This window comes from Saccostrea cucullata, unplaced genomic scaffold (genome assembly GCF_032062105.1).
Source record: "Saccostrea cucullata isolate Sc308-1 unplaced genomic scaffold, CSIRO_AGI_Scuc_v1 ctg17405, whole genome shotgun sequence".
In the NCBI taxonomy this organism is placed as follows: Eukaryota; Metazoa; Mollusca; class Bivalvia; order Ostreida; family Ostreidae; genus Saccostrea; species Saccostrea cuccullata.
In genome coordinates this window covers 1-12,352 of record NW_026940701.1, presented here as the reverse complement: position 1 = coordinate 12,352, position 12,352 = coordinate 1, and the positions used below count along the sequence as shown (strand labels likewise).

The window sequence follows — 12,352 nt, the reverse complement described above, 5'->3', positions numbered from 1 at the left end:
ATTATGCCACTCAGTAAGTTCTTGTTTTGTGTACAGAATAGAGTGAAGCAAAACAAAATGAAAAAGAATATTAATGTTTTACTGCTATATTAAAACCGTTATGTTTATTCATCTTCTTACATCAAATTTCAATAATTATACCCCCGCAAACGAAGTTTAGGGGGGTATATTGGAATCACCATGTCCGTCTGTCTGTCCGTCTGTCTGTAGACAAGATTTTGTCCGGACCGTTTCTCAAAAACTGTTGGATGGATTTGTCTGAAAATTTATACACTTATTATTCACCATATGAAGGTGTGCACCTGGGATTTTCATCATGATTGGATGATTTTTCTGCATTTTACAGGCGTTTTTTCTTTTTTATTTTGTGATTTTGTTTGGCTCATAACTAGAAAACTATTAGACTTACAATCATCAAACTTGGACAATTTATGCATCTTGGGTAGACGGTGTGTCGCGACCTATTTCAAGGTCACTGTGACCTTTAATTTAAGTGATTTTTTTTTAAAAAACTAAGTCTTTAAAGTTTTAAATTTCATAATCCTAAAAAATGTAAAAATATAGTTGCATCCTTATTAAAAAATGCTAAATTAAGTAAAAACTTATTTTTTATCATATACTTTACAGCAAATTCTATAACAAATGTTAATGATTTGAGAGGAATTCAGTTTGTCCCATGGGCATAATTATCAAGCACTGGTCAAGGAGAATTTTTGATAGCAGAAATGTGCATGTCAAATTAGAGAGAAATTAATGAGTTCATTGTCAGGAGTTAACTGGCAAGAGCAACTCTAGATCTAATCTTAATTTATCTCTTGGGAGTTGGGCAAAAAGAAATGGCCTTATAGTTGCTTGTGTTAATTAAGAGTTCTTGATGGCTGTAGTTCAGATAAAAATCTTTCAATTGGTGTAATGTAATTAAAACAAATTGATGTTTTATTGTATGATTAAAACTGATTTAGTATTGTATAATATAATTAAAATTAATTATACATGTGTTCATTGAGAAAAAAAAATTACATTTCAATTTTTTATATATTTGCAACAAATTGCAGTCATGTCTCACTTAGAATTTTATAGTCTAAAGAATAATTATTTTTTGATTTTTTTTTTATTAGACTGTAGCATTTCCATTATTTCATAAAATATGCAATAAACAATTTAAAGCTGCAGATGGATATTTGTTAAGCTCTTACACAGCCAGTTTAGAATTATATGATGTATTATTTGTTTTAATTAATCCCTACACTGTAAGTCTCTTAGAGATGTATGTACAATATTTTAAACATGATAAGAAATGGAAATTAGATCATTGAAATCTGTGTCAATCTGTTAATCAAGGTTACTTAATTTTCTTGCACCCTAACCAATTTATGATTATCGAACAATATTTGATGGGCGTATCATGCTGTGGCAAGGCACTTTATTAGACAATAGTGAATACCTCTTACTAGATCCATAAAATATTTCTGAATTGGCACCTACTCTGAAAAACCCAGCGGGGGTATTTGTCCCTACTGGACAGTTCTAGTTGTACTTACACACACATTCATGTACTTGTTTATTTTATAATTATCAGCTATATTATAAGTCCAGAAAAAATATATTATTCAGTACTGACACTACATAATGATCAGACTGGTATTGTAAGCTTAACTCCTGCTTGACTTGAAATACATGTAACAAAGTATATTTTTTAAATCATAACCATTTTCTGTTGACAGTGGAGGGGAAGCAGTATGAATTAGCAGCATCTCTAGCCGAGAAATATTGTGACTTTGAAATCCTGATTCAACTGTGTGAGTTATCACACAACACAGATAGGATAGAGAAATATCTACATCAGTTCTCTGACAAGGTATGTCTATAAATAGACAGGATACAGAAATATCTACATCAGTTCTCAGACAAGGTACGTCTATAAATAGACAGGATAGAGAAATATCTACTTCAGTTCTCTGACAAGGTATGTCTATAAATAGACAGGATAGAGAAATATCTACAACAGTTCTCTGACAAGGTATGTCTATAAATAGACAGGATAGAGAAATATCTATGACTATAGTCCTGCTGGACAAGTTATTACAGGTGACGTGAAAATAGTTCGTAATGAGGACCTTAGATCACTTATTTTAAAAGGTCTTAAATATAGGGAACCCCGATCCTTCAACTGGCGTCGGAATTTCATAAATATTATGGATTCTGTTGAAAATTACGCCAGACGATGGGCTAGATATGAAAAAGAAGATATTGACACCTTGTCAGAATGGATTAAATGTATCAGATCCATGTTAAAGTCACGTATTAAAAGATTGAGGGGCAAAATGAAAACCATCTATCCTTCTGTGTTCAATAAACCAGAAGTGAAAAAAGAATTAGATAGATTACATGATCAGTACGTACTGGTTCCTGCCGACAAAGCAGGTAACAACATTGTCTTCGTTTGTAAGGCTCATTATATAAATTGCATTCTAGAAGAACTTGGATTTAATTCTACAAGTGGTAATCCTACTTATACATATACTTCTCTTTCTAAGGAAGAAATTCTTCAAAATCACCTGTCAGTTTTGAAAACTTTTAATATTCCACAGAGCCAAAATGAATTTGAACTACCTTATATATATTGGATTCCGAAACTTCATAAGAATCCTTACAAACAAAGATACATTGCAGGTTCCAGTAAATGTTCAACCAAGCCTCTTTCGTTACTTCTCACTAAAATATTGACAGTAGTGAAGGAAAAACTTCAAGAGTACTGTACAACTATATATTCAAGAAGTGGTGTAAATCAGATGTGGATACTTAAAAATTCTAAAGAACTTTTGGACAATTTGAAATCACAAGACTTTACAAAAATCAACAGCATAAAAACTTACGACTTTTCAACTTTATACACAACAATTCCCCACGACAAATTTAAATCCAGGCTTTTTGATATCATTGACAGCTGCTTCTTCAACAAAAATGAAACTCATAAGTTTACTTACCTCGTCAATGGTCATTTGAAAAATTATTTTGTTAAAACAGATTCTGATTGCACACATAAGTACTCTGAAGTTGACATCAAGAAGATGCTTGAGTTTCTGATTGACAATATCTATGTGGTTTTTGGAGACCAGGTATTCCAACAATCTATTGGAATTCCCATGGGTACCAATTGCGCTCCGTTATTAGCAGACTTATTTTTATATTCATATGAAGCAGAATTTATGCAAAATCTTTTACGTGAAAAGAAGAAAACACTTGCTGTGGCCTTCAACTCGACATTTAGATATATCGACGACGTATTGTCAATTAATAATGATAATTTCCATTCCTACGTCGACACGATATATCCTGGTGAGCTTGTCAATGAGATAAAAGATACCACAGAGTCCGACACTTCTGCTTCATACTTGGATATTTTACTTGAAAAAGACACTAATGGTAATCTAACAACCAAGCTATATGATAAACGTGATGACTTTAACTTTTCTATCGTCAACTTCCCTTACTTATGCAGCAATATACCTTCATCACCTGCATACGGAGTATTTATATCTCAGTTGATTCGATACGCAAGAGCATGCTCTACGTATGAACAGTTTCTTAAACGAGGTAAATTATTGACAAGCAAGTTGATGAAACAAGAATATCAATAGTCTCGTTTAAAGTCATCATTTCGTAAATTCTATGGTCGATACAATGACCTTGTCAGCAAATACAATTTATCATTGAATGAAATGCTGACTGACGTTTTTCATACCAATTGTTAGTCCATTATTTATACACTGAATTGCATGACGACAGATTTTTTCCGTTATTTCCTGATTATGACAACGAGCACACGGCGGGTGTGACCGGTCGGCAGGGGATGCTCACTCCTCCATGGCACCTGATCCCACCTCTGATGTTTCGGAGGTCCGTGTTTGCTCTGCTCTTATTTTGTATATTTGTTTAATGGACGTTGAGATTGAATACTGTTCGTTATTTCCATATCCTTCATCTACAACAGCTCTCTGACAAGGTATGTCTATAAATAGACAGATAGAGAAATATCTACATTAGTTCTCTGACAAGGTATGTCTATAAATAGACGGGATAGAGAAATATCTACATCAGTTCTCTGACAAGGTACTGTAAACAATTTTTTTTCGCGACAACTTTTTTCTCCATTTACCAGGAGTAAACTAGTTCGCAACAATAAATTTTCGCGATCAAACCGTTTTCGGAACTGTTTTTAATTAAAAAAAAAAAACTTTAAGGACCTGTTCGTGACGAGATATATTCACGATGACAAAGCTTTAGCGAATCTCGAGAAAATTTCTCTTGCGCGAATAAGTTGGTTTACAGTATGTCTATAAATAGACAGGATAAAGAAATATCTACATCATTTCTCTCGCAAGGTACACCTTTTCTATCTGCACAGACAGATGTTTCATGCAATTAATAAAAATAATTTTCAATTTATTTTAATGGAGTTTGAGAGTAAAGAGTTTTAGATATAATGAAGAATGGTAACAATTATTGAAAATAATAAATTAAAATATTTATTTTCATTTCATTCGGTTTTACTTACCACCTAGAAAATATACATAAGGATTTATCTCCCTTTACCACAGTCAACTCGCATTTAAATAAGCGCTTTACTGACTCAGATTAGTCCTAAACACGCTTACTTCCTCTTCCTCTAATCAGTTTATTTTTCTGCGCCAAACAGTCGACATCGTTTTTGTAATCTTTAAAATCTTTTACCATCGTGGCTCTATGATGGAAGAAAATGATGAAATATGTTCTAATACACCCAAGACAAGGTCTGGTAAAAAGAAGAAAACGACCAGCCGAAAAGAATTCGAGGATTTTGAGGCGAGGCTGGCAAGTCAGGAAGAACAAATGGGGCAAATTGATAATAAAATTGATCAAATTTTCCAGTTTTTAATGAACCGTACGGACAATGACAATGTTCAAAACACTACTGAACCCCATAATTTAGTTTCTATGGACGCTACTGAGGCGGACCGTCAGAGAAACAGAGAAAATTCGGCCGTTTCAGCGGGCCTACTTTTTTATGATACACAAGAGGGCATTTCGGATGCGCCTCATGTATCAGACCCCGACACCATGTCAATTCATGTTAGCAGGGAAGAAAGAAGAACACTACTTAATTCTCCAGATGATTTAGATCAAGAAAGTCGTCATGAGACTTATCAAAGTCACTCTCGCAGATCGGAGGCCCAGGATGAAGTTTTGTGTGAGGAAAAAGAACGTTTTACAAAGTACACTTCTAGGCCTAATGCAAAAACAACAGAAAATAAAGAAAACAATGTAAGTAAACTTACTGAAATTTTCGGTGCTGATGCTTCATCTACAGATAACACAGACGTTGGACTGTGTCTGGATGTTAGCCAGAAGGAAATTATCAATAAATCTTGGAGATCAGAAAATCCTTCTAAATTGTCATCATACAAGGAAAGTTACAAGACACTTTTTCCAGTAAGTAAAGATAGTAAGGACATATTAAATGTACCTTCTTTGGATGACTCAGTAGAATCATTACTCATTAAAAAATATGGACAGAAGGGGGCTTTTGGCAATTCACCAGGACTGTATACCAAATCTCTCAGAGCAGTGGAGAAATTGGGTTACCAAGGACAAGTAGCTTCAAGAATGGCTATTATTTCCAACTGTTATACTCAACAAGCATTGGGTTTCCTTTTGGATGCGCTTCAAGATAAAGAACCTAATATGGATAGAGCTATTCAAACTGTTAGAGACATTTTTGCTATGTCAACAAAAACACTTGATCAAATCTGTAGGGCAGGAGCCTATCATCATATAATAAGACGCAAAGCCACCATGTTTGATTCAGGGCTTAGTGAATATAAAGACTATGCGTCCACTATTCTTTCACTTCCTCTGACTGGAGATGGAGTTCTTGGAAATAAGTTTGATGACAGACTGAAAGCGAAAACAGAAAGAAATAAACAACTGGCTGAAGTGTTACCAGATTTTAAGTCTAAGTCTACTAACAATAGGAACACTACTCAACAAACCAATTACAAAAGGAAAAGCTTCACTTATTCAGAAGCTCAACCTAAAAGGCAAAGAACTTCCTCTACAGCAGATTACAGTTACGGAGCTGCAGCAGGATACAGATATGGCCAGTCGAGCAGAGGATCAAGGGGGAAGAATTATAAAGTGAGTTCTTTTCGCAACTTTAAATCAAATCAAATAATAAGACGCAAAGCCACCATGTTTGATTCAGGGCTTAGTGAATATAAAGACTATGCGTCCACTATTCTTTCACTTCCTCTGACTGGAGATGGAGTTCTTGGAAATAAGTTTGATGACAGACTGAAAGCGAAAACAGAAAGAAATAAACAACTGGCTGAAGTGTTACCAGATTTTAAGTCTAAGTCTACTAACAATAGGAACACTACTCAACAAACCAATTACAAAAGGAAAAGCTTCACTTATTCAGAAGCTCAACCTAAAAGGCAAAGAACTTCCTCTACAGCAGATTACAGTTACGGAGCTGCAGCAGGATACAGATATGGCCAGTCGAGCAGAGGATCAAGGGGGAAGAATTATAAAGTGAGTTCTTTTCGCAACTTTAAATCAAATCAATGACTCGGAAACAATGTTAATGTGTCCCCAAATACCTGTAGGAGGTCGTCTTCAAAATTTTTATCATCAATGGGAAAAAATAACAGATGACAAATGGGTTTTACAAACTCTGAAAGAGGGTCTAAAATTAGAATTTCTCAATTCCCCAATTCAAACAGGTGTACGCAAAACAAATGCAAATGCTCTTATATTAGAAGAGGTTCAAAAATTGTCGGAAAAAGGTGCGATAGAGCCTGTTCCTTGCATGGAAATGCAGAACCGTTTTTACAGTACATTTTTCCTAGTAACCAAAAAATCGGGGGAATTGAGACCAATTATAAATCTAAGACCTCTGAACAGGTATATGGTGAAAAAGCATTTCAAAATGGACACATTGATAAAAGTAATCAATTTGGTAAACAAGAACGATTGGGCATTTTCTCTCGATCTAAAAGATGCTTAATATCTACATGTACCAATGCATCCAAGCCATCGCAAGTATCTTTGGTTTTGTGTTCAAGAAAAAGCTTACCAATTCAAAGCTCTATGTTTTGGTCCAACCCAAGCTCCAAGGGTATTTACAAAAATAGTAGCAACAGTAGCTGCCTACCTTCGGGTACAAAATATCAGACTAGTGTCTTATCTAGACAACTGGCTAATAGTCAATTCATCTCGCGAAAATTTATTGATGGATCGAGAGAAAGTGCTCAAGTTGTTGTTACACCTAGGTTTCATAATCAACAGAAAGAAATATCAATTGATACCCAGTCAGAAAATAGTGTACCTGGGGAGTTTATTCAGACTAGATCAGGGTTTAGTATTTCCAACCCTAGAGAGAGTTCAGAATTTAGAGTTAACAGTTCAAACCTTAATACTTTCAGAGAATCAAATGTCATCAGCACAGACTTTTCTGAGAGTATTGGGGTTAATGGCCTCTTGTCTGGAACTGATTCCTTATGCCAGACTGTTCATGAGACCAATTCAGTTGCATTTGTTACATTTCTGGAAACCATCATCCAGAAACCTAGAATATCAGGTACCCATTACTCAACACCTTGTAGAACATTTGAAATGGTGGTTAAAGAGAGTAAACACTTTAAAGGGCAGATCTCTTCAACCATGGGAGGCAACTATTACCCTCACAACAGATGCTTCGAACTCGGGGTTCGGGGGGTTCATAGAGAAGAAATTTTATTAGGGGATATGGACAGAGAACGAGAAGTCTCTCCATATCAATCACCTAGAATTAGAAGCAGTATACAAGTCAATTGTGTATTTTCTTCCTTATCTGAAAAATCAGAAAGTTCTTATTCGGTGCGACAATACCACAGTAGTGCAATTCATAAACAAAATGGGGGGAACAAAATCACCAGCCCTTTGTCTAAGAGTTTGGAAGTTGTGGAAATTGGCAATTCAAAACAACATCCTATTGAAAGCTGCTCATCTAGCAGGCCATTTGAATTCAATAGCGGATCACCTGTCCAGGGTAAAGATTCAGCACACAGAATGGTCTCTGAACAATCAGGTACTGAATCAGATTTTCAGTGTTTGGGAGAAACCAATGATAGATCTATTTGCTTCGAAATGGAATCACAAGACTCCAGTTTACTGCTCTTGGATTCCAGATCAGAAAGCTTTAGCAATAGATGCATTGTCAATATCGTGGGAGAGGATGATAGCATATGCATACCCTCCAATATGTCTCATACCGAAAATTCTGTCACACATGAAACATTTTCAGTGTCAAGTAATTCTCATTGCGCCACAGTGGCCTAGGAGGCATCGGTACACAGATCTATTACAAATGCTGATAGACATACCAATAAGACTTCCAGTAAGGGAAGATCTCTTAGTTCAACCAAGGTCAAACATTTATCACCCAGATCCAAAGATTTTCAATCTGACGGCATGGCTTCTATCAACAGAAATTTCAAAAAGAAAGGCTTTTCAAAAGAAACTAGAAAGCTTTTATCAGCATCATGGAGAAAAGGAACTCAAATTGACTACAATTGTAAATTCAGAAAGTTCAATAGTTGGTGTGATAAACGGAATAAAGATCCCTATTCAGTATCTTTAGTAGATTGTGCAGAATTTTTGACAGAATTGTATAAAGAGGGTCTACAATATAGAACTATTGCTGGTTACAGGTCTATGCTATCTTCTGTTTTGACACCTATTGACAATGTACCTGTTGGACAGCATCCATACATTATTCGTCTTCTTAAAGGCGTTTTCAATTCTAGACCTCCAAGAGTTAGTGTTGTACCCGACTGGGATTTACACAAAGTACTTGTTATGCTTCAAAAAGAACCTTTTGAACCATTAAAATTGGCTTCTTTAAAACATCTGACTTACAAAACGGTTTTTCTTGTAGCCATTACGACATTTCGAGGGTGCTCAGACATCCAAGCCCTGAAGTTAGGCGAGGGAGCTGTGACCGTAACAAACAGAGGTGTGACGTTTGTGAGACAAAGACTGTCAAAACAAGATCAAACAAATCATTTTGGTGCCAAGATTTTTGTACCATCTTTTTCAGAAAATAAAAAGTTAGATCCTAAAATAGCATTAGCCTTTTATTTGAAAAGAACAGAAAACTTTAGACGAGTTTTGAAGGATAAGGATGAAACCAAGTTGTTTCTATCATTAAATAGTCCTCATAAATCTGTTTCAACACAGACAATATCAAGATGGCTAGTCAATACCATCAAAATGGCTTATGAAGAAAATATTGAGGTGAAAGGTCATTCAACACGTTCTGTTGGCCCCTCATGGGCACTTTTTAATGGAGCTAGCATGTCTTCTATTTTAAACTCTGCAGATTGGAAATCAGTCTACATTCACAAAATATTATTTGAAAGATGTAGACGTAGCAGTATTAAAACAGTAAAGTTTATTTTTTTCTGCGAGTTGCAATATCTGTAAATTTGACAATGTGTGTTGTTTTGTATATATATATATTAATGTTTGTACATAGTTGTTAGGAGAATGAAGTTTCATGTCTATAGTTTATGAAGTGACGAGAACATTTATAAAGATTAAAGATTCCCACCAGCCTATATTTAGGTAAGGCTTTGAAATCATCCTTATGTATATTTTCTAGGTGGTAAGTAAAACCGAATGAAATGAAATTGAAAATTTGATTTTCAAGTTGTAATTTTATGAATGAAGGTTTTACTTACCACCTAGTACTACCCTCCCTTCCTCCCCGCAGTTATTGTGACATGTTTGTCGCAGATAAAACTGATTAGAGGAAGAGGAAGTAAGCGTGTTTAGGACTAATCTGAGTCAGTAAAGCGCTTATTTAAATGCGAGTTGACTGTGGTAAAGGGAGATAAATCCTTATGTATATTTTCTAGGTGGTAAGTAAAACCTTCATTCATAAAATTACAACTTGAAAATCAAATTTTCTATTTTTCAGGGTTTTGCAAATTTACTATACACATGGTACATGAAAGAAGGTAGGTAGCATAATCCTAACGAATAAATATAAAACCTGAACATGTAAGAAGTTATTTATACATATTTGATATTTATAAAATTTCACGTGTATGATTTGTTAATGTTTGTATGTTCAGGTAAGAGAGGAAAGCTCCTGGCTCTACCAATCAGTCAACAGAGAGAACTGGGTAGATTTCTACAAAAGGAGGACATTAAATCTCTAAGCTGGCTCCATAATATACAGACCAACAACTTCTCTAAGGTAAATCACATCTGGACATCCAATTACCTTTGAATTCAAAGAAACCCCTTTGAATCCATTAAATTAATCCTGGAATTTGCCCTGCTTAAAAGCATAAACAAATTGTAACCTTTGCCAAATCATTAGATAGGTTGGTTTTTCAGCAGATTTTACGGAGTATCCAATATTTGTTTTTACCTCATATGACCTAGGGGTTAAATCTTAGCAATGTTTTGCCCTAACAGTGCATCAGTATGTCATTTTGTGTTTATTGAAAGTTTGATCAATTATTTTTTTTATTTTCAGGCCCACACCACTCTTTTAGAGTTGGGCAAAATGGAGCAGGGCTCTCTGGCAAAGAAAAAGGTCAGGTTTTGTTGATAATAATTCATTTATTTGATATCTTATTACTCATTAAAACCTGTTCTCTTATGAAAAAAGGAAATGTTTTCCCTACCTCTTCAATTAACAACAATGTGCTTATAATAAACAATGATAATAAATAATGAAAGGAAGATGGACTTGTCATTTGTAGATGCTATCATGCTTTATAAACTTGAAGACAATGTTAACTAGTTTAATTTTCTTTGGACAGGTACTGTAACAATTAAATGTGAATGTATTGTTTAGAAGATTGCTGAAGACAAATGTTGTTTGATCTTTTTATTTTTACATGTACATGTACAGGTAACTCTCGAAACCTCGAAGTCGCGGGACCGAGGAAAAACTTCGAGAGATCAAGAGTTCGAGTTTTCAAGAGTCCGGATTTTTCCGGGTTTTTGACAGGTTTTAAATATAGTCATACCAGATGTAATGATTTCATGCAGTTCTTACCTTTTACACGTGGGTTTTACAAAACAACGATATGTTTTCGAATTGAAAGTGAATATTTATTAAACTGAGTAAAGCAAAAAAATGTACATCGTCAGTTCGTGTTTTTTAATTTGTTTTTTATCATACGGATATCATTCTACTCATTCGTTATATGAAAACGGCATAGACCAGCGTAGCGCGTGGAACATAGCATTGAGACTTTTCCAAACATGTGCATTGAACGAAATTCTGTATGTATTTGTCCAAAAAAAGTCGTCATATGCACAGCGAGGCTGTTTCTGAATTTTCATATTTCGCTAAACTTTGAGACGATTCGAAATTAGAAAATTAATTCATTAATTGTTTCGTCTCGTAATCTGCAATTACAATTTCTCATCGACACTACGTTTCTGAATTATTGTAATACAGACGATGATAATTATTTTGATAGCATATAGGCACCATGAGATTAATAAATTATAAATCAATTATCACCTTGCAGAATAAGTGTCACCTAAATAAACATCCCGTTTCACGAGACCCGCGTCTTCTGCATGCGGTCATTAAATGTCCAGGTAAAGTTGCTAATTATGTAACTTTGTATACACAAAGCCACTTCGAGGTATCAAGGGTGAATTTCAATAGAATATGCATAGAGGGACTGAAATTTTACTTCGAGAGATCAAGGGTATCGAGAGATCAATAGTTCAAGAATTCAAGAGTAAATTTGCTTAGTTATATAGGGAAAAAATTCGGGACCGGGGACTCACTTCGAGCGATCAAGAACTTCGAGAGATCGAAGTTCGAGCCATCAAGAGTTACCTGTATATTATCAAATTTGTGAGTAAAACACTTCATTTATATTTTGACTGGTGTAGGTTTTGTGGTTAATAAAACATTTAGTTGGTACATGTATCTTATTAAGTCAGGAATACTTCTCTTTTGATCCTCCTCCTTTTTTTATTGAATAAACAAGAGTGTTTAATAATTATAAACTGAAAGAAAGATGGACTTTTCATTTAGATGCTATCATGCTTTTTAATCATGTAATCTAAAGTTTAATTTTCTTCTGGACAGGTAAGTGTTTAATTATATATTAATAAAATTATTAATATTATGTATTGTGTAGAAGATTGCTTAAGAACATTATCGAATTTGTCAGTATAACACCTCAGTTATATGTTTATGTCCCTGACTGACTGAGTAGTCGTACGTTTTGTTTTGTAGACACTGTTAAGTCTAAGTAAATTGGCCGGACTAGCAGCTGACCCAGAT

The 12,352-nt window shown here is 34.6% G+C and overlaps 1 protein-coding gene across 1 annotated transcript; it reads left to right on the top strand.

The window, feature by feature from the left end:
• Positions 1-6: 6 nt before the first annotated feature.
• LOC134256014 (nuclear pore complex protein Nup133-like) lies at positions 7-10,918 on the top strand. Its single transcript, XM_062738608.1, has 6 exons — positions 7-13; positions 1,725-1,858; positions 10,004-10,043; positions 10,161-10,285; positions 10,571-10,630; positions 10,860-10,918. Coding segments are annotated over exons 1-6 (369 nt in total). The 5' UTR covers positions 7-12; the 3' UTR covers positions 10,869-10,918.
• The last annotated feature ends 1,434 nt before the right edge of the window (positions 10,919-12,352 follow it).

Excerpts from the sequence above, each read along its gene's own strand:
- LOC134256014 (XM_062738608.1), top strand. Across the intron at positions 10,044-10,160 it reads CACATGGTACATGAAAGAAG|GTAAGAGAGGAAAGCTCCTG; the intron begins GTAGGTAGCATA and ends TTGTATGTTCAG. Across the intron at positions 10,286-10,570 it reads AGACCAACAACTTCTCTAAG|GCCCACACCACTCTTTTAGA; the intron begins GTAAATCACATC and ends TTTTATTTTCAG.